The 26,690-nt window shown below is 42.1% G+C and overlaps 2 protein-coding genes across 14 annotated transcripts in view; one reads left to right on the forward strand and one right to left on the reverse strand.

Annotated features, from left to right (window-relative positions):
* Positions 1–14,772, reverse strand: part of STRN3 (striatin 3) — a 95,451-nt gene extending 80,679 nt beyond the window's left edge. For all 5 annotated transcript variants that reach the window (XM_077818983.1, XM_077818982.1, XM_077818981.1 and 2 more), the window contains exon 1: positions 14,399–14,772. In XM_077818983.1, the coding sequence (XP_077675109.1) occupies positions 14,399–14,698 (300 nt within the window). In that variant the 5' untranslated portion in view covers positions 14,699–14,772. The remainder of the gene's footprint in view (positions 1–14,398) is intronic.
* Positions 14,103–26,690, forward strand: part of AP4S1 (adaptor related protein complex 4 subunit sigma 1) — a 36,389-nt gene continuing 23,801 nt past the window's right edge. For 3 of the 9 annotated variants that reach the window (XM_077818984.1, XM_077818992.1, XM_077818993.1), the window contains exon 1: positions 14,103–14,246. The gene's annotated coding sequence lies outside the window, so the exon portion shown is untranslated. Of the gene's footprint in view, positions 14,247–15,012; positions 15,139–26,690 lie in introns of those variants that run through there. The other 6 variants (XM_077818988.1, XM_077818989.1, XM_077818991.1 and 3 more) reach the window with 4 other exon arrangements.

Consider the following 26,690-nt stretch of genomic DNA (forward strand, 5'->3'; position numbering starts at 1 on the left):
ACTAACAAAATCATCCAAAGCATAGGACTTGGTAGTGACGGGGTACTTCAACTACCCAGACATCTGTTGGGAAAATAATATGGCAGGACACAGATTATCCAATAAGTTCTTGGAATGCATTGGAGATGATTTTTTTATTTCAGAAGGTGAAGAAAGCTACTAGGGCAGAGGCTGCTCTAGATTTGATTTTGACAAATAGGTAGGAACTGGTTGAGCATCTGAAAGTGAAAGGCAGCTTGGGTGAAACTGACCATGATATGGTAGAGTTCATGATAGTAAGGAATAATAGGAGGGAACACAGCAGAATAAAGACAATGGATTTCAAGAAGGCAGACTTTAGTAAACTCAGGTAGTTTGTAGGTAAGATCCATTGGGAAGCAAGTTTAAGTGGAAAAACAGTTCAAGAGAACTGGCAGTATTTTAGAGAGACATTATTAAAGGCACAAGAGCAATGATCTGAAACCCAAAACTGTCCTACAAAAAGTGGCAACTAGGTCAACTTAAAAAGGATGAATATAAACAAACACAAGCATGTAGGGACAAAATTAGAAAGGCCAAGGTACAAAACAAGATTAAACTAGCCAGAGACATAAAGGGTAACAATAAAACATTCTACAAATATATTAGAAGCAAGAGGAAGACCAAGGACAGGGTAGGCCTGTTACTCAATGAGGGGGAAAAAGGACAGAAAACGTGGAAATGGCAGAAGTGCTACATTGACTTTTTTGTTTTGGTTTTCACCAAAAAGGTTAGTAGAGATTGGATGTCTAATATAGTGACCCATGAACATGAAGTAGGATATGAGGGAAAAGTTAAAAATTACTTAAACAACTGAGATGTCTTCAAGTCACCAGGGCTTAATAAAATAGCTCCTTGAGTATTCTAGGGCGTAACTGAGGAGATATCTGAACCATTAGCAATTATCTTTGAAAACTCATGGAAGACTGGAGAGATTCCACAGGATTTGAAGAGGGAAAATACAGTGCTGATCTACAAAAAGGGGAATAAGGACAAAGCAGGGAATTACAGACCAGTCATCTTAACTTCAGTATGCAGAAAGGTAATGGAGCAAATAATCAAGCAATCAATTTGCAAACACCTAGAACAGAGGTTCTCAAACTTCACTGCACTGCAACCCCCTCCTGACAACAAAAATTACTACATGGCCTCAGAAGGGGAGACTGAAGCTGGAGCCTGCCCAAGCCCCGCCGTCCCGGGGGGGGAGGGGAAAAGGAGGGCAGCAAAGCTGAAGCTCCAGGGCTTCAGCCCTGCGTGGGCTGAGCCCCGCCACCCAGGGCTGAAGCCCTCGGGTTTCAGCTTTAGCCCCAGGCCGCAGCAAGTCTAACGCCAGCCCTGGAGACCCCATTACAATAGGGTTGCAACCCACTTTGGTGTTCCAACACACAGTTTGAGAACTGCTTACCTAGAAGATAATAAAGTGATAAGTAACAGTCAGCATGGATTTGTCAAGAACAATTCATGACAAACCAACCCAATAGCTTTTTTTGACAGGGTAACAAGCCTTGTAGATGTGGGGGAAGCGGTAGATGTGGTATAACTTGACTTCAGTAAGGTTTTTGATATAACCTCACATAACCTTCTCTAAACAAACCAGAGAAATACCACCCAGATGGAGCTATAACAAGGTGGGTGCATAACTGGTTGGAAAACCGTTCCTAGAGAATAGTTATTAGTGGTTCACAGTCAAGCTGGAAGGGCATACTGAGTGGAGACCTGCAGGTATCGGTCCTGGGTCTGGTTCTGTTCAATATCTTCATCAATGATTTAGACAATGTGTATTACAGAAAGGGATATGAGGAGTACAGTGGATCACAAGCTAAATGTGAGTCAACGGTGTATCACTTTTTTTTTTTTTTTTGAAACAATCTGGGATGTATTAGCAGGAGTGTTATAAGCAAGACATGAGAAGTAATTCTTCCACCCTACTCCGGGCTGATTAGGCCTCAGCTGGAGTACTCTGTCCAGTTCTGGGCGCCACATTTCAGGAAAGATGTGGACAAACTGGAGAAAGTTCAGAGGAGAGCAACAAAAATGATTAAACGTCTAGAAAACATGACCCATGAGGAAAGATTGAAAAATTGTGTTTGTTTAGTCTGGAGAAGAGAAGACTGAGGGGGGACATGATAACCATTTTCAACTACATAAAAGGTTGTTAGAAGAGGAGGGGAGAAAAATTGTTCTCGATAACTTCTGAGGATAGGACAAGAAGAAGTGGGCTTAGAGTGCAGGAAGAGAGGTTTAGGTTGGACATTAGAAAAACTTCCTAACCTGTCAGGGCAGTTAAGCACTGGAACAAATTGTCCAGAGAGGGTGTCACTGGAGGTTTTTAATAGGTTAGACCAGCAGTTCTCAAACTTCAATGTACCACAACCCCTTCTGACAACAAAAATCACTACATGACCATGGGCAGGGGGCAGAACAAAAGGCGTGGGGAGGCTGGAGTCCAATCCTGAGACTGTGCCCCGCCACCCCGGGCTGAAGCCCTCAGGTTTCAGCCCCAGACTCCAGCAAGTCTAACCCTGGCCCCCACTTTGGGGTTCCGCCCACAGTTTGAGAACCACTGGGTTAGACAAACACCTATCAGGAATGGTCTAGTTATTATGTAGTGCCTGAGTGCAGAGGACTGGACTAAACGACTTCGAGGTCCCTTCCAGTCCTACACTTCTATGATTACACTTATATTACCATAGCACATAGGAGCCCTAGTTATGGACCAGAACCCTACTGTGCTAGGCACTGTATAAATACAGAACAAAAAGACAGTCCTTGCCCCAAAGAACTTACAAGAGCATGAAGGAGCTTGTTTGAAAGTTTAACAAGAGGGTGACAGAAGTTGGCATCAGGACTCTAGACCATGTTCACAGAAAGCAGTTCATACACACACACACACATATATACATACTACTCCCAAGGAATTGACGTTACAAGGAAATAAGACCAACCTGAATGTGAAGTAAAGCTAAACATATGTATACATATGCTAAAATAAGAATACATATTTAATGTATAGCTTTAAGATCCCATTCAAGTCAATGGTAACACTGCCAATCACTAATGGCAGTGGAATCAAGTCCTTTATGGAAATAAAGCTAATTACAAAACAGCCAACCAATTAAAGAGAGGCTATACTGTACACAATGTTTTAAAAAAGAAGTTCACAATGCAAATAGGGGTGGAAAGATGGTCTTTGCAGTTCCCAATCTTGGCCCATTCCCCTGGCATAAGAGAACAGTCTCAATGTTGCTCATTTCAGTTATCAGAGGTAGTCAGGGATCATTAGGGCGCAAGAAAACTAACCAAGCCCTACTTCTGCCAGCCCAACCCCACCCCCAACTCCAGCCGTGTGGAAGCTGGGAAGAAGACAACACAGATGGTGATAAATCTACCCATCAATATAAGATATTCTCCCTATATGCTTCACGGCAACAGCAGCATTTTCTCTGTTTTCTCTTCCCAGGGCCTCATGACTTGCTAAGGGTTAGCCCTTTTCACTGCTTTACTGTAGTCTACTAGAATCCACACTGGCAACATTTGGACTAATCCTGAAAATAGATTAACAACTTTCAAGATGAGGCCTTAATAATAATAATAATAATAAAAAAAAATGTCTGGTGTACGTTTTTTGTAGCATCAATAGAGGTGCATGGGTGAAGGCAGGGGGGAACATTATGCTAGAGCATGAGTCAGCAAGACGTTTGGAACGAAAGCTCTTGAGCAGTTTAAGCCCGTCTGCACAATAGGACAAGCAGCCGAAGACACCAAGACAACGCTCTTCCAGCACAGGTACTGCTTTCGTCCTGTGCATTTAATACTTCCAATGGAAGGACTCACAAAGAGAAAAATGATCGTGTTGGCCTGAGTGCTGCATATTTGAAGCCTGAAGAATTTCCTTGGCCTCTCTCTTCATTGGTAAGGGAAAGAAGAACAGAGAATAACCCATCTCCCACAGCCTACTAATACACACAGAAGATGAAAAACAACCCACTCACACAGGGAAGATGCAATCTGTTTTTTATCCACCATAGTCTATGAGGAGAGTGCGAAAGAATTCTCTCAAGATGCCCAGTGAGAGGAATCTGAAGGCTAAGAAGGACTCACAGAGTATGTCTACACTGCAATGTCAGCCCATTCTTGAATCTAGGCGCAAGCCTAACCCCACTTACGTCGGCACTGCAATCACGTTAATGCAGGGCTCAGACCCAGAGTCCCAGTACCCTTCAGGGCTGGAGGATCCAAACCCTACTGCTTTGCAATGTAGATGCAACCATGCTTGACTCGGGTCCCAGGAGTCAGCTAGAAGTATCCCACAATTCCATGGGGTAATTTCTTTAGTCCTCTCTATCCCAACAATCTCCAACCCACTATATTGAAAATGGAAGCCACCCCCATTTTGCAAACAGCAGCAGCTCAGGTCAAAGTTAACCCATTCTCTTCTGATCTGCTTCCTGGTAATGTGAAGGGTGAGCAGTAAAGTTTTCCCATAGTGCAACACAGTCCTCGAGCAGGGGTCTCAAACTCAAATGACCACAAGGGCCACATGAGGACGAGTGCATTGGTCCGAGGGCCACATCAGACACCCCCCCTCATTGCCCCCAGCCCCGCCTCCACTCCACCCCTTCCATGAGGCCCCGCCTCTTCCCACCCCTTCCCCGCCCCCATTCAAACCCCTTCCCCGAAGTCCCCACCCCAACTCCGCCCCTCCCTGCCCCCAGGGGGTACAGGGTGCGGCAGGGGGCTAAGGGCAAGGAGTTGGGGTGCAAGGTGCAGGAGGGAGAGTGGGATGTGGCAGAGGGTTGGGGTGCAGGTAGGGGGCTCAGGGCAGGGGGCCGGTGTGCAGGAGAGGTGTGGGGTGCGGGCTCTGGCCCAGCGCCGCCTACCTAGAGCAGCTCCGGGGTGGCAGCAGCGTGCACCAGGGCCAGAGCAGGCTCCCTGCCTGCCTGCCCTGGCCCCACGCCGCTCCAGGAAGCGGCCAGAACCATGTCCCTGAGGCCCGGGAGCGTTGGGGGGGGGGGGGGAGGAGAAGGGCACAGGGCTCCGTGCACTGCCTTGCCTATCCTCCAGGAACCTCCCCCGAAGCTCCCATTCGCCACAGTTCCCCGTTCCCGGCCAATGGGAGCTGTGGGGGCGGTGCCTGGAAGCCAGGGCAACACACAGAGCCTTCTGCCCACCCCAGGCCGCAGGGACATGGTGCTGGCCGCTTCAGGGAGTGGCGTGGGGCTTGTAGGCCCGGGGGGGCGGGGTAGGAGACGCAGGCTGCTTGGAGGGGTGCAGAAAATAGCCCCACAGGCCGCATGCGGCCCGCGTGTTTGAGACCCCTGTCCTAGAACTAGAACAGCCACATTTTGGGGGAATGCACTAGGGACTCTGGGATATGGTTATTTGGATTTGGGTCTGTGCACTGTAGTGTGGATGCCAGAGCCCTAGGTTCGAGAAAAGTCTCAACAGAGTTAAAAATGTAGACCGTCAAGCCAAGGGTTCCCTAACATGGGTCAGCTGACTTGAGTCCCACCCTGGGCTTACATTACAGTATAGACATACCCTCAAATACATGACTCAGAGCGTGTTTGTGAAGTGACTGAGTACTCACATAGCGAGATTGAGGGACGGGTGGATACATGGTGGAAGCAAAGGGTGACAGAGAGGTATGTATTACTGCTGTACATGATTTTCTTAGCAACCAGAGAAATTTACAAGTTAAGGGACACCCAAACCTTCGCCTACCATGCACATTCTTTCTTACGCCCTTTTTTATACAGGGGAATTGACTGGCACAGCTATTCTGATATAACTGTTCCAGTATAAAAGTGATTTTATTCCAGAAAAATTACTCCACTCTGTAACTTTATTCTGGAACAATACTCACAAGGGAGCTACACTAGAATAGCTATGCCTGTCAATTTCCTTGTGCAGATAAGCTTAGTTATCCAATTACCATTAAAGGAGTCCATACCTCAGACTATACACGGTGAGAAATTCATTTTTTTAAAGTGAACATTGTTAGAGAACAACTAAAAACAATTCAAAAACCAAATAAGCTGGTAAAGCAAAGAAGAAAGAAGGTTAAGGGAGCCGATGAAAACAGGAACAGCAGGGCCCCACAATGTCAAAACCTTATTGTCATCCTAAAAATCTATACTTAGGAACAAAGGAATAAATCACAGAATATTAATAGTACATCTGTGTAAGCTGCAGAACCATCACCATCTAAAGCCTGCTTATTCTAATTATCTTCAAATGCGTCAAGTTTCACACTTCTCATTTTTACTTGTCTCTAATGACAAATTCCTGTGAAAGAGCTACAATTAATGACTCCTCACGGATGGCTAAATACTTCCCTACACAGGTTACTCCTACATGAAGTGGTGGAAACTCCATGAATTTCACCCAAGTGTTCTGATAATGCTGCCATTAGGGAGACAGGATTTGCCCAGAGACACACAGGAAGTCAGGCATTCTAGTCCTTATCGAGCAGGTTCCCAGGGAGGGTTGGCAATTTCCCTGAGAAAACTAGATTAGGACAGGGTGCAGGTAAATACTGGCTTAAAAACAGTTCAAACCAGGAAACGGGTGAAAATAACTGCATCAGTGTCCAGCAAGTTCAACAAACAAAGAATGAATCTTTTCAAACTTTGGATACATCCATTCAAAATTGAGGTATAGGTTCAGTCTATCCACTACATCAAAGCTGGTCTTTTGCCAGAATGCTACATGGCCAAATGGACCTGGCCTGGTAGCCTACAATTCTGCATTACTATCATTTTCATATAACTGAATGTTTTGTTTTGTTTTACTTTTGTTACAGAATATTAAAAACAAACAAGTCATACGTATCACTTCCTTGAGAAAATACTGAACCAAAATAGACATTCCCATGTTCAGTATTATAATTACATATTAGTATGACGCCCACCACAAATTTAAGTTTTTATTTGTACAACCCTAAATTATTCTATGAATCTACTGCCTTATGTAACCACAACTTGAATATGTAACTAAAACTAAGTGTAATATGGTATGCATTAATGAAACAGTTTTTAAAGCAGAAAATGCTGTGAACAGGGATTAACTAGTTTTTCCATAATTTTACCTGGTAAAAACCTCCTCTGGTAAATACTATGCCATCACTGTTCCCAAAGGTCTTTCTGACAGAGGCCATTGGCCTCTGGCTTTGCTGGTAACAGAACTTCTGCAAAATCCATGATGACAGGGGCTTCACTTACTAAGACTATCCAAAAAAACAAACTCTCAATTGGGTATTCCAAACTGTGCATGTCCACATAATTTGCGCTGGTCTCCCCCATAGATTTGGGGGAAAGTAATACTAATATTAAATAAAAGCTTGTATTTTCCTGTAACTCTCTTATACCAAAAACATAGTAGCGGCTACGTGAAGTACTATTTATAAAAAAAAATAATGGTTCCTTAAGGAGATTTCAATCTTTTAAGAACAATGCATTTTAACCTGGAATTTCAAATTTGGTAAAACATTACTACATATGGGTTGTGCTTTGTCATATCAACTATAATATAACATGTAATGGTTAGTGTGGATAAGTTAAGCATTGAGGATGACTGCATTACTCTCAAATGCTGGTGAACACAGGTACTTTCAAGAAGAGACATTAACTCTTAGCTACACAACCAATTAAGTAAATTAGTTAGAAACATAAGCAATGTCAGCTATATACCATCTCAAACAGCAATCTTATAAAATACATCAAATATATAAAGCTTAGCTTTAATATACTGTGTGCATCTCATAATTGTTCCTACTTACAACTATCACAAGTATTGTGTGAGAATTCACCCCATAAAAGAAGTTAAAATAAATCCCACAGTACACAAACCAGACCGTTTAGTTCTGCTGTATAAACAGAAATAGTTGCTGAAGAGCATCTCAATTATATTTCAAAAGTTTAAAACATTTAAGTGCTATTTTATTGGTCAGTGATACTGCACCTTCTACATTCCTCACTACTTCCTGTATCTCCCATGTTGCCTCAAAAGAATGAAGTTATTCACTTGCCAAAAGGTATTAAAACACATATTAAACACAGTAAGTGAAGATGTCTTCCCTACTACAAGATTTTTCTCTGCCCATAAAAGGTACCAGCTTTCCCGATATCATCTCCTTGTTCAACTTTGTAACAGACCAGAGACAGGTGTGTGCAACAACATATTACAGCAAGTAATTATTGCCACACTTTGCAACTGTTGAAACATGCTGTTGCAATACTAGGTATCTGCACTCTGAAACTAAAAGTCATCCAACTCATCATATAAAATTTTACACACATACAATCCACACACACACCCAGAACAGATTACCCAGAGTTTTTATATATATATATATATATATATATATATATATATATACACACATACACACACACACATATACATACATACACACACACACACACACACACACACACACACACACAAATTAGCAATTATTTAAAATGTTCATCTCTTTTAACTTGGTTTGAAAGATGTGTCCTGTCACAGTTTAAAAAAATATACATCCCATTGTTAGCACATTAAAATTTCACAATGCAGTCTTTATTAAGTTCCCAGCATTCATAATTTTATAACCCTTTCAGTAATGAATGCTTTGTTAAAAAGGTGCATCTATATAACTGATTATATGCAAGCAAAATCCAGTTTTCCTTTTAATCAACTTAGCAACCAAATTTGCATGCTACACAGCTGAAAAATAATTAAAAAGGTTATATTTCTGGGAACATTTTGTTATCATGTATCTGGATTTGTAAATGGACATTTTGCAACTAACATATGAACTGAACTCAGTACTGCAAAAGTCATGTCAGAAAAATAAACACATTAACCAGAACAATGGTTATCATTCTGGAGCACTGAACTGTATGCATTCTGATAAATAAAAGTATTTAGTGTATAAAATATTTCTCATTCATTCCTTATGCTTTATAAAACTATCAGAAGTACAGGCTACAATTAGTTGTATTTTTTTCTTGTAAGATCTTCTCAACTAAATTTGAAAATTAAAAGCCCAAGAGGAATTTAATTTAATTTTACAGTTGTATTGCTTTTTTTCTTTCTAAAGTCAAACTGACTAACAGCTAGACCCCAATTCTACATAAGCAGATCAGCTTGCAAACCCTTGTGTTCATGTGGAGCCCCACTGATTTCAACAGGTGCCCTTGTGGATCAGATTGCATGACTACAGCCTTGGATTGTACATGTTTTTTTCATCCCTCTTCCCTATGACACAGCTTTGTCTCTCTTCCCTCCCAGACCCTCACTTCCTTCAGTATATCTTCATCTTTTCCCTCTCCAATATCTCCAACACTTAAATAAATAAAATAAAATAAAATAAAAACCACTGTTTCGTTAAGTGAAGGAGGGGACATATTCCCAGAGGCACAGATTTCTCATCTCAGACATCTTACATCCTCTGGTCAAGGGTTTGATATAATTCCATCTGCAGTCCATCAACACTAGTTAGCCAAAGGGGACTGAGTATAGTGCAAGAGACTGAACTTTGTCCCAACCTAATATCCATCCATATCAAATTCATTCTCTGGAAAGGGCAGAATTACATTTTTAATTACGGTCTATGGTTACAGCTGAAGTTATATACTCCCCTTAACCCACAGCAGATGTCCAGTTAATAACACTGGGACATTTGCACACTTATTGAAGACAGAATATGGTCCTTATATAGCAACTACTAACATTGTTAATGAAGCTTCTGAGGTATTCAGGATACTTTTAGGATGAACTCCATTTCTCCCATTTACTTTGACATTTATACATGCAAGCACCCAACTTACATGTACAATTGCAGTACCTCCATGCACAAATTAGATGTATAAATGCACCTAAATTATCTGAAATTATGGCATTTAAAACATTATCCACCAGTAAGCTTCAGAGTTAACTCTTCATTTAAATTAATGAGGTGGCTCAGTCCCCTCAGTGCTGTTTAACGCTGAAGCCCGATCTACATTACAGAGTTAGGTTGACGCTAGGCAGCTTACATTGACCTAACTATTGAAGCGTCTACATTAAAATTTCGCTCCCGCCAACATAACTGCCCTGCTACACCGACTTAACTCTACCTCCAAAAGAGGCGCAATCAACGTTGATGTAGTTAGATCGATGCAGTCTCAGGGTAGACACTGTATTGCTTATAATCAACTGTTTCAGGCTTTCAAAAGCCATTCCACGATGCCCCATGCTGACAGTGTAATCAGTACAAGCGCTCCTGGTCAGATCGCACGCTGCCAACACAAGGAGCAAAGCGCAGACACGCACAAACAATGTAATTACTGCGGCAGCTGTATGCCGACATAAGTTAGTTTGACTTAATTTTGTAGTATAAACATGGCCTAAGACAGTACAACATTGTTTCACCTCCAAAGAGTTGTGACCAAATACCAGAGAGTTATTGTATGAAATATAAGGACTGAAAACAATTTTTTTAAATTAAAACTTTTATTCTACAGAACACTTATCCAGTAGCCATGCAGATCAAGTGGGCCAGAAGTTTTATATCTTCATATTACATTAACAAAAAAGAGTGGGATAGCACTGTTAGTCTCCTCTCTGTTTGCATGTCCGCATTATCTGTCACTTGCAGAGCACCCTCAGCAGATGGGGAAGACCATCCCTTTGCCTCTATTTATACAACAGAACATGAAACAAAGAGCATATTAATTTCATTTTGCTGGTGAGAAAGTTCCTGGATTCCCCAGAAACACAAAGAATTACAGTAAATTCAACCAACTACACAGATAGTATGTGCCAATCTTATGGCGTCATTTGGTTTTAATTTATTTTTATAAAGTGCCATTTGCAAAGGATCACTAATATTAAGTTAACTGAAGTGGGAAGGAACCACTAAACTGAAAAACACTAAAAAAAGTTAACAAAATGTACTGTAATGTTGCAAAGAAGAAGAAATCACACACAAGAGTGACTTGCATCTAAGAAATCCAATTCTTATGCTATACAGTTTCATATTACAGTTATATACATGTATTTCATGTTATTAAAATAAGTGTTTCAACTTCGACATATCAGACCTCAGTTCTCTAAAGAGTTACTGAGTTTTGTGGAGTACTCTCACTGGTTTCTATGGGACCACTAACACGCATAAGTGCAGTGTTAGGGTTGCTAAATGAGGGCTGTTTTCACTGCTTATGACTTCACCACTTGAGTTATGACATTAGAATACTATCCTCGGGTTCAGGCTATCTAAAATACTGAGCCACAGGATATATGCTCCCATATACGTGATATCCAAAGATTCCTGTAGTGCTCATCAACATGACATCTAGAGATCAAACACAAGTCTACAGCAATACTGTATTTTCAGTCTGATATAGCTTTAAAAATTTAAACCAGTTTTATATTTACAGTATGGTGTGATGTCAAGCTATAGTAACACAATATACCTTTATAGAAGTAAAATGTTTTGAGACAATTTTAGTTGCTGAAATGCTGCAAATAACTATTTTATTAAAATATAAATATGAGCAGTGATGAAACACCAGAGGAAACCAGATGCATAGGCAAGTGCCTTCTACTGAAAATGCCATGCAACTGACCCTAGATATTCTTACCTCAGGAAATGAAAGTCAGTGTCTCCAAACTGATTTTAGAAGCAAACAGATCACAAAAGCTGAATACAGTAAGATTACAGTAAGTGATGTAAATAGTGGAACATTTTCAATTGGACAGTAATACAACCAATACAGTACAAAATATATGCTGTTCTCTTTACATCAGGACTGAGAAGCCTGGTGATATGATAAACTGACCAAGCTCGGATACCCTGGTCTCTTTTGACGATTAAACGCTTTATATAATCACAAGTAGGAAATTTCTGTTGTGATTTATAGTATTGTGAATTTTTTATGGTAATACTTTATGGCACAGTGTTCCAAAACAGTGAATGCACTCAATCACTTGTTTACAGGATATAATTAGATGTGTATGATATATTTTTGTGGGCATGTAAAAGTTTGCCACACCATTCTCTGAATTGTTATAAGAGCATAAGAATGGCCCTACTGCGTCAGACCAAAGGTCCATCTAGCCCAGTATCCTGTCTTCCAACAGTGGCCAGCGCCAGGTGCCCCAGAGGGAATTAACAATACAGGTAATCATCAAGTGATCCATCCCCTGTCACTCATTCCCAACTTCTGACAAACAGAGGCTAGGGATACCATTCCTACCCATCCTGGCTAATAGCCATTGATGGATCTATCCTCCATGAATTTATCTTTCTTTTTTTAACCCTGTTATGGTCTTGGCCTTCACAACATCCTCTGGCAAGGAGTTCCACGGGCTGACTGTGTATTGTGTGAAGAAATACTTCCTTTTATTTGTTTTAAACCTGCTGCCTTTTAATTTCATTTGGTGACCCCTAGTTCTTGTGTTATGAGGAGTAAATAACACTTCCTTATTTACTTTCTCTACACCAGTCATGATCTTACAGACCTCATTCATATCTCCCCTTAGCCGTCTCTTTTCCAAGCTGAAAAGTCCCAGTCTTATTAATCTCTCCTCATATGGAAACCGTTCCATACCCCAATCATTTTTGTTGCCCTTTTCTGAACCTTTTCCAACTCCAATATATCCTTTTTGAGATGGGGCGACCAGATCTGCACACAGTATTCAAGATGTGGGCGTATCATGGATTTATATAGAGGCAACATGATATTTTCTGTCCTATTATCTATCCCTTTCTTAATTATTCCCAGCATTCTGTTTGCTTTTTTGACTGCTGCTGCACATTGAATGGATGTTTTCAGAGAACTATCCACAATGACTCCAAGATCTCCTTCTTGAGTGGTAATGGCTAATTTAGACCGCATCATTTTATATGTATAGCTGGGATTATGCGTTCCAATGTACATTACTTTGCATTTATCAACATTAAATTTCATCTGCCATTTTGTTGCCCAGTCACACAGTTTTGGGAGATCCTTTTGTAGCTCTTTGCAATCTGCCTGAGTTTTCACTATCTTTAGTAATTTTGTATCATCTGCAAATTTTGCCACCTCACTGTGTACCCCTTTTTCTAGATGATTTATGAGTATGTTGAATAGGACTGGGCCCAGAACAGATCCCTGGAGGACACAACTATTTACCTCTCTCCATTCTGAGAGCTGATAATTTATACCTACCCTTTGTTTCCTATCTTTTAACCAGTTACCAATCCATGAGAGCACCTTCCCTCTTACCCTGTGGCAGCTTACTTTGCATAAGAGCCTTTGGTGAGGGACCTTGTCAAAGGCTTTCTGAAAATCTAAGTACACTATATCCACTGGATCCCATTGATCCGCATGCTTGTTGACCCCCCTCAACATTTTATCCTACATAAAATGATTATTCAGCTATACATGTATTCATTTATATATGAGTGTCCCAATTATAGCACACAACCTAATCCTGAATATTTGATAACAGATACTTAGTTACATCTGTATGTAGGAATAAAACTGTACCTATTACTTAAGTTACTCAAAGCAGGAAAGATTTACAACAAACTGGAATGAGAATCAAACACCATACCTGCACCCACTTTGAAAGATTTGTTCAGTTTCTTATCTTTTACTCATGATAAACACACACCTACAACTACACCTTTTAAGGCGGTACTAGTCCCGACTGACCTCAGCTGTTTGGTTGATAACGTCTCCAAGGGTTGGGGAGTCCAGATTTATTCCATGCCTCAGTCACTGGGAAGCTCCCTTACTTAGGCCCTGGCCCGAGTCTCCCCCTTTCCGGGGAGGTAGGATCCCCAGCACCTTACTGCCAGGGTTTGGGGGAGGGTTGAGCTCTTGCAGGCTTGGGGGCTCTTGCTCCCAGTGACCCGCAGCCAGAGCTGTAGAGACAGCCGGCCCCGAGGGGCAGGCCCTGGCAGCCCCCGAGTGCCTGCGTTCGGGAAGGTTATTGCAGCTGTCAGAGCGCGTCTTCCTCTCCCCGGGAGCGCCAGTGCCCCTGCGGGGAGGCAGCGCCCGATCGCCACCGGGACCGGCGAGCTGAGGGGGAGGGGGGAGGCCTGTACAACAAGGTTGGCTCCGGAACCAAGAGCCCAGGCGGGCGCCATACTAGAAACTAAAATGGCTGCCCCGGGGAAAGGAGCTCAGCTCGGGCCGTGAGGGGCTGCGCCTCCACCCGCCTCACCGACAAGGGACGTCGCCTCGCCTCGCCTGGCACACCTCGGACAGGTACCGTCCCGCGCAGGCGGCCTCGGGGACTGGCAAGCTCCATTGACAAGGGCCCCGCAACCTCTCCCGCACCCAGAGCTCGGCCCATTCGCTCCCCGCCCCCGGAGCCCAGCCCCCCGCGTAGCTGGAGCCGGTCCCACCGCGGAGCCTACCTGGAGCTCGGCCCGCTCCACCTCCCAGTGCGCCCTCTCCATCTCGAAGCGGGCCCACTCATGCTGGATGTAGTGCAGGATCCCCGGGATGGTGTAGTGCTGGGGCCGGGACAGCTCCGCGCGGTCCCCCGCGTCCTGACCCGCCGCGGCCGCCGGGACCTGAGGCTGCTGCCCGCCTCCGGCCCCCACGCAGCCCGCGCCAGGCTGCACATTCATATTCCCCCCTGGCTGCGGCGGCGGTGGCTGCTGCGGTCTCGGAGCGGCCGCCATCCCGCCTCCGACTCCGGGGTGCTCGTCCATTGTCTGCGGGGAGCCCTCCTCCTCCTCGTCGTCCCGCTTGGGGCAGGGGCGTGGGGCAGCGACGCTGGCTGGGGGGGGGGGGAAGAGAAGGAGGGGGCGGGACGGGCCCGGGGAGGAGGGGGAGGCTGCGCCGAGCAGTATCCGGGTGTCAGAGCAGCGCCGAGCCGCCGCCGGCCGCCATTACAATCTCCGATCCATCTCACACCCACCCACTGCGGGGGGGGGGGGGAGGAGCAGGGAGCCGCGCGGGGCGTGCCGGGAAACAACCGCCCTCCCAGCCGAGCCCGCTGACGTGCGCATGCGCACCGGAGGCGGGGGGGGGGGAGCAGGGGTCCCGGGGACCCCGGCTGGGCGGTGCTGCAGCTGGGGGAGTCTGTCTGTCTCCCCCCGGACCCGCCCAGCGAGCAGGGGGCCAGGGGCAGCGCCGCTCCTAGCACGGGGTAAGTGACATCATAACAACAAGGGCTGCAGGTGCACGGTCGCTAGGACGGTAGCTGGTGGTGGTGCTTCGTCCGGCCGATTCAGCGTCAGGGGGTCCCCTGCTCCCATCAGCTCGGGGGGAGCGGGGGCTGCGATCCGCTCTGCCCAGGCGTGGCTGGGGAGGGGCTTGTTTAAAAGACGTGCCAGCCGCCTCTTATGGGGCGGGGGGAGGGGGTCTTCCTGCCCCCCAACCCACCCACGTGGGCACGGGGCGCCCCTGCGGTTTGTCGGGTTAAAACGGTCTCTCGGCTCACAGGCTGCGCCAGCCGCAGATTCCTCACATTGCTGCCGCATTCTTCCAACGTTCACAGCCAGCGCTGGGGCCTCCAAGCAGGCCCGTTTCCCTCCGGGGTGGGGGCGGCTCTGGCTTTGCCGTTCCTCCTCACCTTTCTGTATCGCCACCCAGAGGGGGCGAAGGAACGCGTGTATTCAGGCTCATGTCACCTTGAAAGGGAGAGCAGAAGAATGACACTAGGCAGGTAAAATTTAGTGCGAGTGCAGGGAAGAAGTTTGTGACAGGACCGGAATCCCCCTGTTGCCAAGGGAAACTGTGGGAACTCCTCACTTGGACTGGTTAAAACTGGACGGTTAGAGAGACAAAGTGAGGTAATATCTTTTATTGGACCAACTTCTGTTGGTGAGAGAGACAAGTTTTCCAGCTTACACAGAGCTCTTCTTCAGGTCTGGGACACTTAGTACCATAGCTAGGATGACCAGATGGCCTGATTTTATAGGGACAGTCTTAATATTCAGAACTTTGTGTTATATAGGCACCTATTACCCCTGACCACCGTCCCGATTTTTCACACTTGCTTTCTGATCACCCTTGTCACGGTTAAATACAAGATGGAACCTACTGTTTAGCATAAGTAGTTAATACATATTTCAAGGGACCATTCAAGTTTATCTTTTTCACCAACAGAAGTTGGTCCAATAAAAGATATTATGTGTCTCTCTAATATTCTAGGACCACCATGGCTTACAACAACACTACCTAAAACTGGACCAGACATAGCTGTAGCAAAGAGCAGCTACATAGTCTTATTGGCCCTCTTTCTTATAAGGAATAATACAAAGCAAACATGGCCCAAAATATAGGCTGTTTGGAAATAAACTTTTACAAACAAAAGGGCACTAGAAATGTGATTTTAATAGCAATGGAAACAGGGGTGAGGTTTTTTTTGCGGGGGGAGGAGTAAATAAAAACATACCCTGCTAAATTCGAAACTCACACATTGCAGTATTCTGCTAGTACATGAGAACTCAAATTGAAGTGTACTTGAAACTGACTAGTAGCTCACGAAAGCTCGTGCTCAAATAAATTGGTTAGTCTCTAAGGTGCCACAAGTACTCCTTTTCTTTTTGCGAATACAGACTAACGCGGCTGTTACTCTGAAAGAAGTGAAAGTGTGTATTGTATTTCATTCTTAGCTGAAATAAAAAAAACGATTTACTTTTCAATAATTTTGCAATTATTTCTCTTTTAACAATATAAGCTGCTATTTGTCTTGTAAATAAGGAGATTATTTCTTTTGAATATGCTTTTTAAACTGACAGTGAAACCTCTATGAAAATTTTACACACCTGCCACACATCATTCATGAAAGGACAAACTGATTTTGAATTAGTTTTAAGGCAACTTTTTAAAATATCTTAATGATTAAGGATTTCTGCAATGTGATTCAATGAGGCAGTTATCTGTTATTTATTATCTGGTTCGTTCAGAACTCCGATGAAGTGAGCTGTAGCTCACGAAAGCTATGCTCAAATAAATTTGTTAGTCTCTAAGGTGCCACAAGTACTCCTTTTCTTTCTTCACACTAAGGAAATCTTGAAAAAATTACCTACTTGCTACAACTAGTTCAGTTTCACCAGTGGTAGCAACATCCAGAGCTTTACTGTAGATAAGGCCAAATTGTCACAGCCTCATTGCGCTGAAATTCAGCAATTATGTTGATTACATAAACCTAAAGGGATTTTAACTATCCTGTCCTACTTGACAACTTATTGCATGTCACCCATAGTTAAGCAAGGTCAGGTGTTCCTCCCACCCTCCCTACATAAACACTACTTTCTTTAACATTTTCCATCAGTAGATGATTTGGAATTGGATCAGTGGCTCAAACTGGACAATTTTTTATTTTTTTTATTATATTCATCTGCTTCCCTGCCTGCCTCCTCTGATCCTCCAGTATTGACCTCCTCTCTCTCTCACCCTTGATGACTCTTCCTAGTTGGATGTTAAAATTTCGGTTGTTTTGCTAATTCCTTTCTGGAATGCCCTCCTCAGCCACTGAGTCACTTCCTCTTAAAGCTTCACCTTAAAACCTTCATGGTTACTTTAACCTGTGCTAAACCCGGCTCCCCTTTCCATATTAGCAGATTCTTCAATTCTCCACTGACTGTAGTTATTAATCTGCAAGAACACATATTTAGCCAAGTCAGCCTTTTTCTCTTACTCAACTCCATCTCTATGTGATATTTTCTCCTTTCACGTCCCTGGATCAAACTATGTTATCTGATATCTTTCTGCATGTCATCATAAAGCATTCTGTGGTACTACATGTGAAGGACCTACTATTAAAAAAAAGTATTAACAAGGTCATTTTAAAGAATTCATCTCCCTGTTTAATAACAGAAACGAGTGGAAGACAGTGAGACCTCAAACAAATTTCACTAGTTATCAATATCCAGCGAAGAGTGGGAAAGATAGTTGCTCTTAAAAATATGATTAACTCTTTGGCAATGTCAATACATAATTTTGAGATCCTGTGGTTTCATTGTTGTTTCAATAGACATGCAGTGCTCCTTGGTAGTTAAGAAGCTGGGATAAACTTTTTGCTCCTTGTTCCTTCCCTGATTTCCCTATATGAGTAGGGACTTCTGGGGTTTGGGATTTTCTTACGAGTACTTGGTCCTCAAGTTGAAGGCCATGTCATCTCCACCTAAGGCTACACAGAACTTACTCCAGCACCACAGCTGTTGTATCTCACATAACAGTAGATGAGGATGGTGACTATGTCAAAAATTATTATTATTGGTAAATATTAATAATGGTGCATGATGCTTTACAGAGACTTGATAATAAAGTCCTACTCCCAGGTCAGATTCAAGACTTGCAGAAAAAGGGGAGATTTATGTGAGCTCTCCTTCCTCACTGTACACTTTCCTTTATTTTGGTAATAAGATCATAGCCACATGGTCTGATTTCCAAAGAGTTCTCAATATAAAGTCATTTGTACATCAAACTTATTTGCTCTCACCATTTCATTTGTTTATATCTTCCAGATTCTCACCTTGGCTCAAGCCATTTTTGACCTTTTTCCTTCATCTGTTCTCCCCCCTCGCCCCCCCATCCTTACCTCTTATTCATCTAGGCACTCCTTTATTTCACTTCACACCAGTTCCATTTCCAACTTTTCTCTTGCTGATTTTGTTCTCCAAATCATCATGCATGAGTGCATATGCTCACAAAGTACATAATGAAAACACAGCCCTCACTCCAAAACACCATATAACTGTGTATTTTAAAAAATGGGAGCTGGGCAAACCAACAAGATGTGTAATTTGTGACTTGTGCTCCTAAGTGAGTTAGGCACTTTGGCAAATCTCATCCTTAGGCAACTAAATATGTATTTAAGAGCCAAACTTTAGATTTCTATTTTTGAAAAATGTTGGTCTTATTTAGTTATATACATAATGGGTTAATAGGATTTTTAACGTACCCGTCATAAACCATGGCAACAATCTCCCATACAGATATTCAGTGTCCACCTATATAATGGCAATCAAGCGATATGCAAATAGTAAAACACAAGAAGATCTTGGAGAAGAACTAGCAGAGATTCAGAATGTAAATTTGAGGACCATATAGTGCAAGTACAATGGAAAAGGAAATTCTAAAGTGTTGCCCACTTCTCATTACTGTAATTTTCCACAGCGAAGAGAATAACAGTAAACTATAGAGGTCAAGGAGCACACCAAGTCATTTGGATAACTTACTGTAACCCCCAAACCACACACAAATAAAGGAGGATGAAAACAGCCCTGGGCAAATTGAGAATTATTTAAAAGCCTCAAAATCTGTGTTTGTTCCAGGATTTTCTTTTGTTAGATAACGTGAGGCAGTGACTGAGTGTGACCTATTGCTAGATTGATAGTTAGACCATAGAACAGCCAAATTTGAGTGTAATTCATTGATAAAAGTACTTATCATGCCAGAATCCCAAATAGACAATGGATGGAAAAGGAGGTTCAAAAATAAGCAATACTGGAGCAAAACACACTAATTAGAAAACTTGTCTAAAAGTGGAAATTTCCATTAGGTTTTCAAATTGGCATTTTACATATATGTTGTGCCCCTTTAAATTGATTAATCATTCCATGAAAGCAGCAACAGATAAAAAAAATTAATTGTGGAGAGCCCATCAGGTAAATTGTCACATCAGCAGTAATATATTATACAGGAGCCTGCACTGATGTATCAATGCATCTTGTATCAGCCAGTGATAATGTTGTTTTGGGGGAAGAGAGAGGAAATATTGTATTTCATAAATACAATTCTTCATCTGAATAGAATCTCAATAATTTATTGCTTTTGTTTTAAGGTATGTTAACTTATGCTGTAAAGTAAGAACCTTTACCAAAAATTTAAATATTAGCATAACTTTGAGTAGTGTAAAACTAAAAGGTAAAGTCCATGATTCTATGTATTAAAGCTAAAGCATGTTTAGTTGAACAATTAAGTAAGGGATAGGCTTACAATTCTAACATTTATTTTTAATTTTTTGCGAAGTAGTCTGATAATGAAGCATTCATGGAGTCTCTTATTTCACAGATTAGTAATTTCTTACTCACATTTTAAGTGTAAGCCCTAAAGTATTGCAAAAAAACCCCTTTGTTTTAGAATGTGAAATAACTAAAGTGATGCCGGGTATGAGGGCAGCCGAACAGGCCACCAAAGTGGCTTCAGGTTACATACAGAGTCTGATTTGAATAAAAATTACATTAACACATAGAAACTTCCCTGAGGCAGCCTCAGGCTGTGTTCAGTTTTTGTATTTTATTTATTAGAAGTACCAAGGGATATTGGTGAAATATTTGACAGAATAAATTGCAGACAAGTTTTTGCTTCTAGTGAATAACGAGCGTTTGAAGATGATGTACATTTGTTAAAATACATATTTTAGTGCATGGGAAAGGTACTGGGTTGGTAGCTCTGGTGATTTATGTCCTTCTGTGGATACACAGAACAGATACAATTCAGGAAACCATAGTGCTGGCTTTGCCCTTCCAAGATGTCTCAACTATTATCTGGAGAGACCAGATATATTGCATATATATAACCATCTTTAGTTTTCTGTGTTAACCACGGACCTGGACTGAGTTGAGGCCAAGGTCTTGCACTTGGAGTCACTTGTGATACCTCTTAGATAATATATCCAAGAGATGCTCTACAAGGCTGTACTCTTAAATAGAGTGTAACACAGAGTACTTAGATTACTGCATTTACAGTAATTTATTTACTGTATACATCCCACTGTGTTATATCAAAAGGCATACTGCAGAGGAAATACAGAAGGGAACTAAGGTATCCTCCTTATTAAATCATTGATGAAGATAATTTATTTTAAGGGAAAGGTTACAGATATCATTTCTCACTTGTCTGATTTTTTATTTTTATTTGTAAAGTCACTGTTCTGTTTCTTACAAGTTGTCTTGCATTCTCTGTGGTTATCAGGTTTTGCTTCTCATGAAATAGAAATCAACACAAAGAAAATACCTGTCTTTATTCCCTTTCTACTGATCATATTACCTTGATATTTCCCATATTTGTCAGAAATTATCTGAGTCCTTTGAGAGGAAGGTGGAATATATAGTAACAATTTGATCATAGTGGGTGTATCCTATTTACTTAGGTTTCTGAGTTTCCAAAGCACTCCAGGTACTGCTATCAGAAACCATTAGCACTGTTTAACAATCCCCTACTTATGTACGTGATTGTGTTTTGTACAATGTGATTCTTTCTGGATTAGAGAGGGATCTTGTTCATAAAATAGACCCATTTTTAAGAAGTCCAGTTCTGTTATGAGAGGCATTTTTATGAATTAAAGTACCAGTTGCAATGGTGGTTTTTGTGATGTAAACAGTTGTCCAATGGAAACTGAACTGAGACTGCATGGGCCATCAAACAGATCTCAGGTGGTTATGTCATCTTTATGACTGAAATGAGCTAGATTTGAACTAGTGATGTAGAAATGGAAGGCTCTGCATATCATTACTCATCTCTTGAGCTTTCGAATTCCCCATATATAAAATTATCTTATTACTGAGTCATAGAATTAACTGAAGCCAAGCCAAAAACAGCATTAGTCATAATAAAAATGCATACAAAGAACATATATATGAATAGTAAGGATCACATTGTAAGAAATGCAATCACCTACATGAGTAGCTTGGAGATGGGAGAGAGAATTAGGAATTTTGCCCCAACAATATAGAGATGGAATTTTATATTTTATTTTTTTACATACACCATTTCACAGATCACTGTAACATCTTACATTTCATCAGATGTTGTAAATATATTTGTAGCTAAGAAAGAAAGAGTCTTTTTCTAACTTTTGTTTTATAGAAGCAAAACAGTGAATTAAAATCTGATTTTTCCAGAAATGTTGCATGCACGTGGTTTTTGGTTTTCATGAGTGAACTAGTCAGTTTTGTTTAAAGAAGCATTTTTAAATTTAACTACTTGGTATTGATACTCAACTTTGGCATCATTTTCAAAGCCAGATTCCTAAAGTATGCTTGTATGTTCTCAACAAAGCCCTGCATTTGTACATATAAATCAGGTAGAGTGTTATCTCCAGCTTTTGTGTGCAGAAGTATCTGTATGTGCACATTATCTGCATATGCAAAACTTGTGGGCCTCATTTTGGATACCAGCTTCGAGGCTGGTAGAAAAAGTGAGTTCTTTGGTAACCAAAATAATACTTGTACATTCCTACAGATGTTAATCAAATACTATGTAGTAAAGTGGATAATCTGCTTCAGATTTTAAAAAGAATAGGTTCAAATTCTTCTAAAGGTTGAACTTTTACTAAAGCTATGATTAACTTTTATTCCATCAGTATGTTTCTACATTAGACAATTGATAAGGATTAAAATATATATATAAATATATGATCCAAAATATTCACATGTAAAATAATCCAAAACATAAAAAAAAATATTTTAACCATCTAAAGATACAGTATCTTTAAGATCTGCCTCTTGACACAAGGATTATCTATATAAGAGGTCAGATTAATGAAGGCACTGTTAGGACTAAGGCCCACCTGCAATAGGATCCACACGTGCAGTAACTTTATATATCTATAGCTGCATGTGCATGTTTTATATTGCTTTGTTGGTAACTCAGGAAAAAAAAAAACTTCAACCGAAGCTTCTTTTCTTGGCTTGGATGTCCCTAGAGTATCCATCTAGGCCTTCCTCTGTCCTAATTCCTTTTGCCCAAAGAGATCGTTCCTACAAGGCCAGGTGGAGTTGAGAAGCTGCATCTGTCACAGTCATTTAGCACTGAACTTCAGCTGCTTTATTTAGGATTCTAACACGGTGGATCAACAAAAGAGGCCTGTCACCCCAACATAAACAGGCTCTGCAGTGTTTAGAAGGGATGGAAAGATTGGCAGGTTTTCACCAGTTTGTCATCTCCACCAATGAAATCCTGCAGTAATTTACACTGCTTCCTCTACACTATTGACTTCTTTTTCATTCAGGGTACTCCACAAGTCACTACCAATTAGGGGAGAGCTTTACAGCATAGCTACGGTAAGAGCCATGCTGTCCAGGGGAAATAAGGAAATGTGGGAGGCAGGGCAAGGCAGGAGGCCGCCACATGAATCCCTTGAAATTTGCAATATCTGGGGGACATCCACAAATTTAAGTGGTGGAACTCACAGCCTTGTCAATTGGGGTGGAGTGAAGTGACATGCTCCTGCATATTTCTCTTCTCTCCCGTACTCCAGTGTAAAGTTATCTTGTTTGGGAAGCTATGGCTGTGTATTGCTCAGGGCATACTAAAGGTAGTGAGATTGTGAAGCCTGTGGTCTCTGGTTTTATTTCTCAATTAAGGTGATATTTCTATCCAAGGACAATATTTATACAGCTCTTGCTCAAGAATTCAGTCATTAAACATTTGTTGTTGTCTTTTCTTTTTTGAAGTGATGTAACTATGCCCTGGATACTTGTCTGAAATAAGTCATGTGTGCTGTGTTGGCAAGTTGATTTGTTGAATGTATATTGCATTTGTGCATGTGCACAAGTCTAATTTCCTGACTTCTATGGTTTTTGTTACATGATTTTTCCAGTATCTATTTAAAAACTATTTATGTCACATGATGCTATTTTAAAGATTAGAAATGCCCCTAGTGCATCTTATAATAATTAAAATGTTTGTCTGTTGATTAGCAACTTTGAAAATAATATTTTTTAATACTTTCAACTCCTTCAACTATTTATTTCGGTACTTCGTATATCAACCTTGTGATTGGCAAATGCATACTTCTGAGGTTATAAATATTGCATATATATTTACTTAGCTGTAAATAGGTCATTAATCTTCACTTGTAGGGGATGACTTCTTGCTCCAGATTTTATGACGTCATCCCCCAAACACTAACTAGTGAAGATAAATTTCATATCGAAACCTAAACTGCAATGGCTAAGGAATTACTCAGACTACACTGAGGATAATGAAATTACTTTCCTGAGATATGGGTGACCTTAATAATTGTAAGTGGCTTTGCTGTCAAGAAATAATTAGGTTACATATATCATCATAGGTAAAGTCTGTATCCTCAGAGTTATTGCATATGTGGTGTATACTGTGCCACATGTTTAATACCCTTTACTTTAAATTTATTTAATATGTTTAGCTATTATTGTGACTAATCTCTTTGTGTGCTAAGCTGTGCTGAACTGGCTAGCTAGAGACTTCCTTTCCTAACAGTGAGTGAGAAGACCAAGGACATAAAGATACACCCATCCATCAGTGCCAAAACCACCCATGCCTTCACTGAGAACAACTTAATCATCATAAAAAAATTCTAATCTCCCTTTTCTGCCTGTCATTATGTCACATGTGTTCTATTGCTTGCATTATATGTAAATGTTCACACACAGCCTTGCGGTCAAGGCAGTGGGTTAGGAAGCGGGCTTCAATTCCAAACTTTACCACAGAGTTCTGTGATTTTGAGGCAAATTACTTAATCTGTCCGGATTTAGCTCCCGGGCTATAAAAAGGAGTTAATACTTTACACAGGGACATGGTGAACTAATTAATGTTTATGGGGTAGCTAGATACTATGATGATGGGAACCATATAAAGTACTATAGATACTGATAGATTCACAGTACCAGTAACATTGTCCTTTTCTGTGGACTATAGTCATTTTCCATTTTTATTTTGGATTAACAAGGATAAGGATGGTGATTGTCACATGGTCTCAGTCAATATCGAAGTATTGAAATCATGACCCAGTTTTGCAATCTTTACTCACAATGAGTAGCACTATGAGTGTAGTCATAGATTTAAATGGGATTATTCACAAGTGAGCACTACTCAGAGGGAGTAATGGTTGCATAACCGGTACCTAAATTTGTAATCAGTATTGTCTTTAAGATTGACAGAGGTTCCTGCTGAGGCCTCATCAGAATAACTGATATATCTATGGGTAACTTCAAATACTGTATTCCAGGGAATTTCTGGTGTAATCTGAAAAATAAGAGACACACAGCAGCAGCGTTATAGGCGTGGCTCAATGAGCATTTCAGTTATACACTGTGGAAGGTACTGTCTGGCTATAGAGCCTGTCTGTGCAATGCAAACAGGACCTGTAAAAGCCCCTTAGCCATCTAGGGTAGAGTTTCTCCCTCCTGCTGTAGGCAACATGGAGGTCAGATGTAAGTGGCCTGTAGTGGGTTAGTGACGGTCCCTCCTCCTCCAGTTCAGTGGGAGGCCACTCTGCCTCATTACCCTCTGGAGCGCCACCACCATCAGGATTAGGCTTTTAGGCAGGGCAGGCCCAACTAAGAGTTTTAAGGCTCAGGCCCTCAGGGAGGGCAGCCAACTGACACAGGCTTCTTGGCCTAAGTGGGGAGGCTGCTACCCCAAGGGTGGGGTTGGCAGCATGGGGGGTAGAGGACCCAGGCCCACCCTACTCCACCAGTCCCAGCCCAGGGCCCTAACAGTGGCAGTGTTCCACCAGTGGGTCAGCAAGTAGCCAACCAAAACACACTGACATAGATTCGGGCAACCGCCCAATAAGACTAAAAAGTCTAGTTCCCTGGGCTACTTCCTGTGATCCCCTTGCTGGGTACCTGCACTCTACAAGCGTCCGCCGACTCCTCGGGATAGGCGGCAAGCGGTAGCCTTGGCAGCTCTTCACTTGGGTCAGTCTCCTCCAGGGGCAGGGCATGGTGCTGCACGGGTTCAGCTCCGGGGAGCTGCAGTAGCCTGGAGACATCTGTTCCTTTCCCTGGCTCAGACTGAACTGGGTTAGAGGTTAGAAACTCTGCCTTTTATACCTCCTGTCCCACCCATTGGCTTCTGGCGGGAAGGGCAAGCCTGGCCTAGCTTTACCCACCAGGGATCACAGAGTGACTCCTACCAGCTCCAGCTCAGTGGGAGGCCACTCCGCCTCACTACATGGCCCTTTGTAGACCCCCTTGCAATTCCTGACATCAGAAATGGGAGGCACAGAACAGAATTTCAGCCTATGTCTTTCAAAGGCCAGGAACCTGTATGTGTTAATATTCCCCTCTTGGCTCAAAGTTGGCAAGCAAATGTTTAATCAAGAAGCCCATCTTTTAAATATGTGATCAAAAAGCTGGTGGTAACCATCAGCTTAATTTTATTTGATCTACTGTGTGTATTATTAGTTCTATTAGACTGTGGAATAGTGTTCAAATGAAAGTAATGCTGTGAGTACTGGCACTTGAAACTTAAACAGGACTGGACAAAAAGAAAAACTGTATACTATTGGGAACAATCTTGCATTAGTATACAGCAGCATGAACAAGCTTATTATTATTTCTAGCGCAGCACCTAAAGAACCCAATCAAGACCCCATTGTCCAAGCAACATAGATGGCCTTTGCTCTAGAGCAGGGGTGGTCAACCTGAGCCTGAGAAGAAGCCAGAATCTACCAGTGTACATTGTCAAAGAGCCACAGTAATACATCAGCAGCCTCCCATCAGCTCCCCCACCCTCCTTCCAGCGCGTACCATCCACCAACTGCCCCAGGCACACTGGAAAGTTGGCACCTGTAGCTCCAGCCCCGGAGTTGGTGCCAATACAAGGAGCCCCATATTAACTTCTGAAGAGCCGCATGCGGCTCCGGGGCCACAGATTGGCCACCGCTGCTCTAGAGAACTCAATCTAAGAACCTAGTACCATTTTTTATTTTTATGGGCTGTATGCTCCCCTCTGTAGTAAAAAGGCTCAGAAAGG

This window comes from Eretmochelys imbricata, chromosome 6 (assembly GCF_965152235.1).
Source record: "Eretmochelys imbricata isolate rEreImb1 chromosome 6, rEreImb1.hap1, whole genome shotgun sequence".
Classification (NCBI taxonomy): Eukaryota; Metazoa; Chordata; order Testudines; family Cheloniidae; genus Eretmochelys; species Eretmochelys imbricata.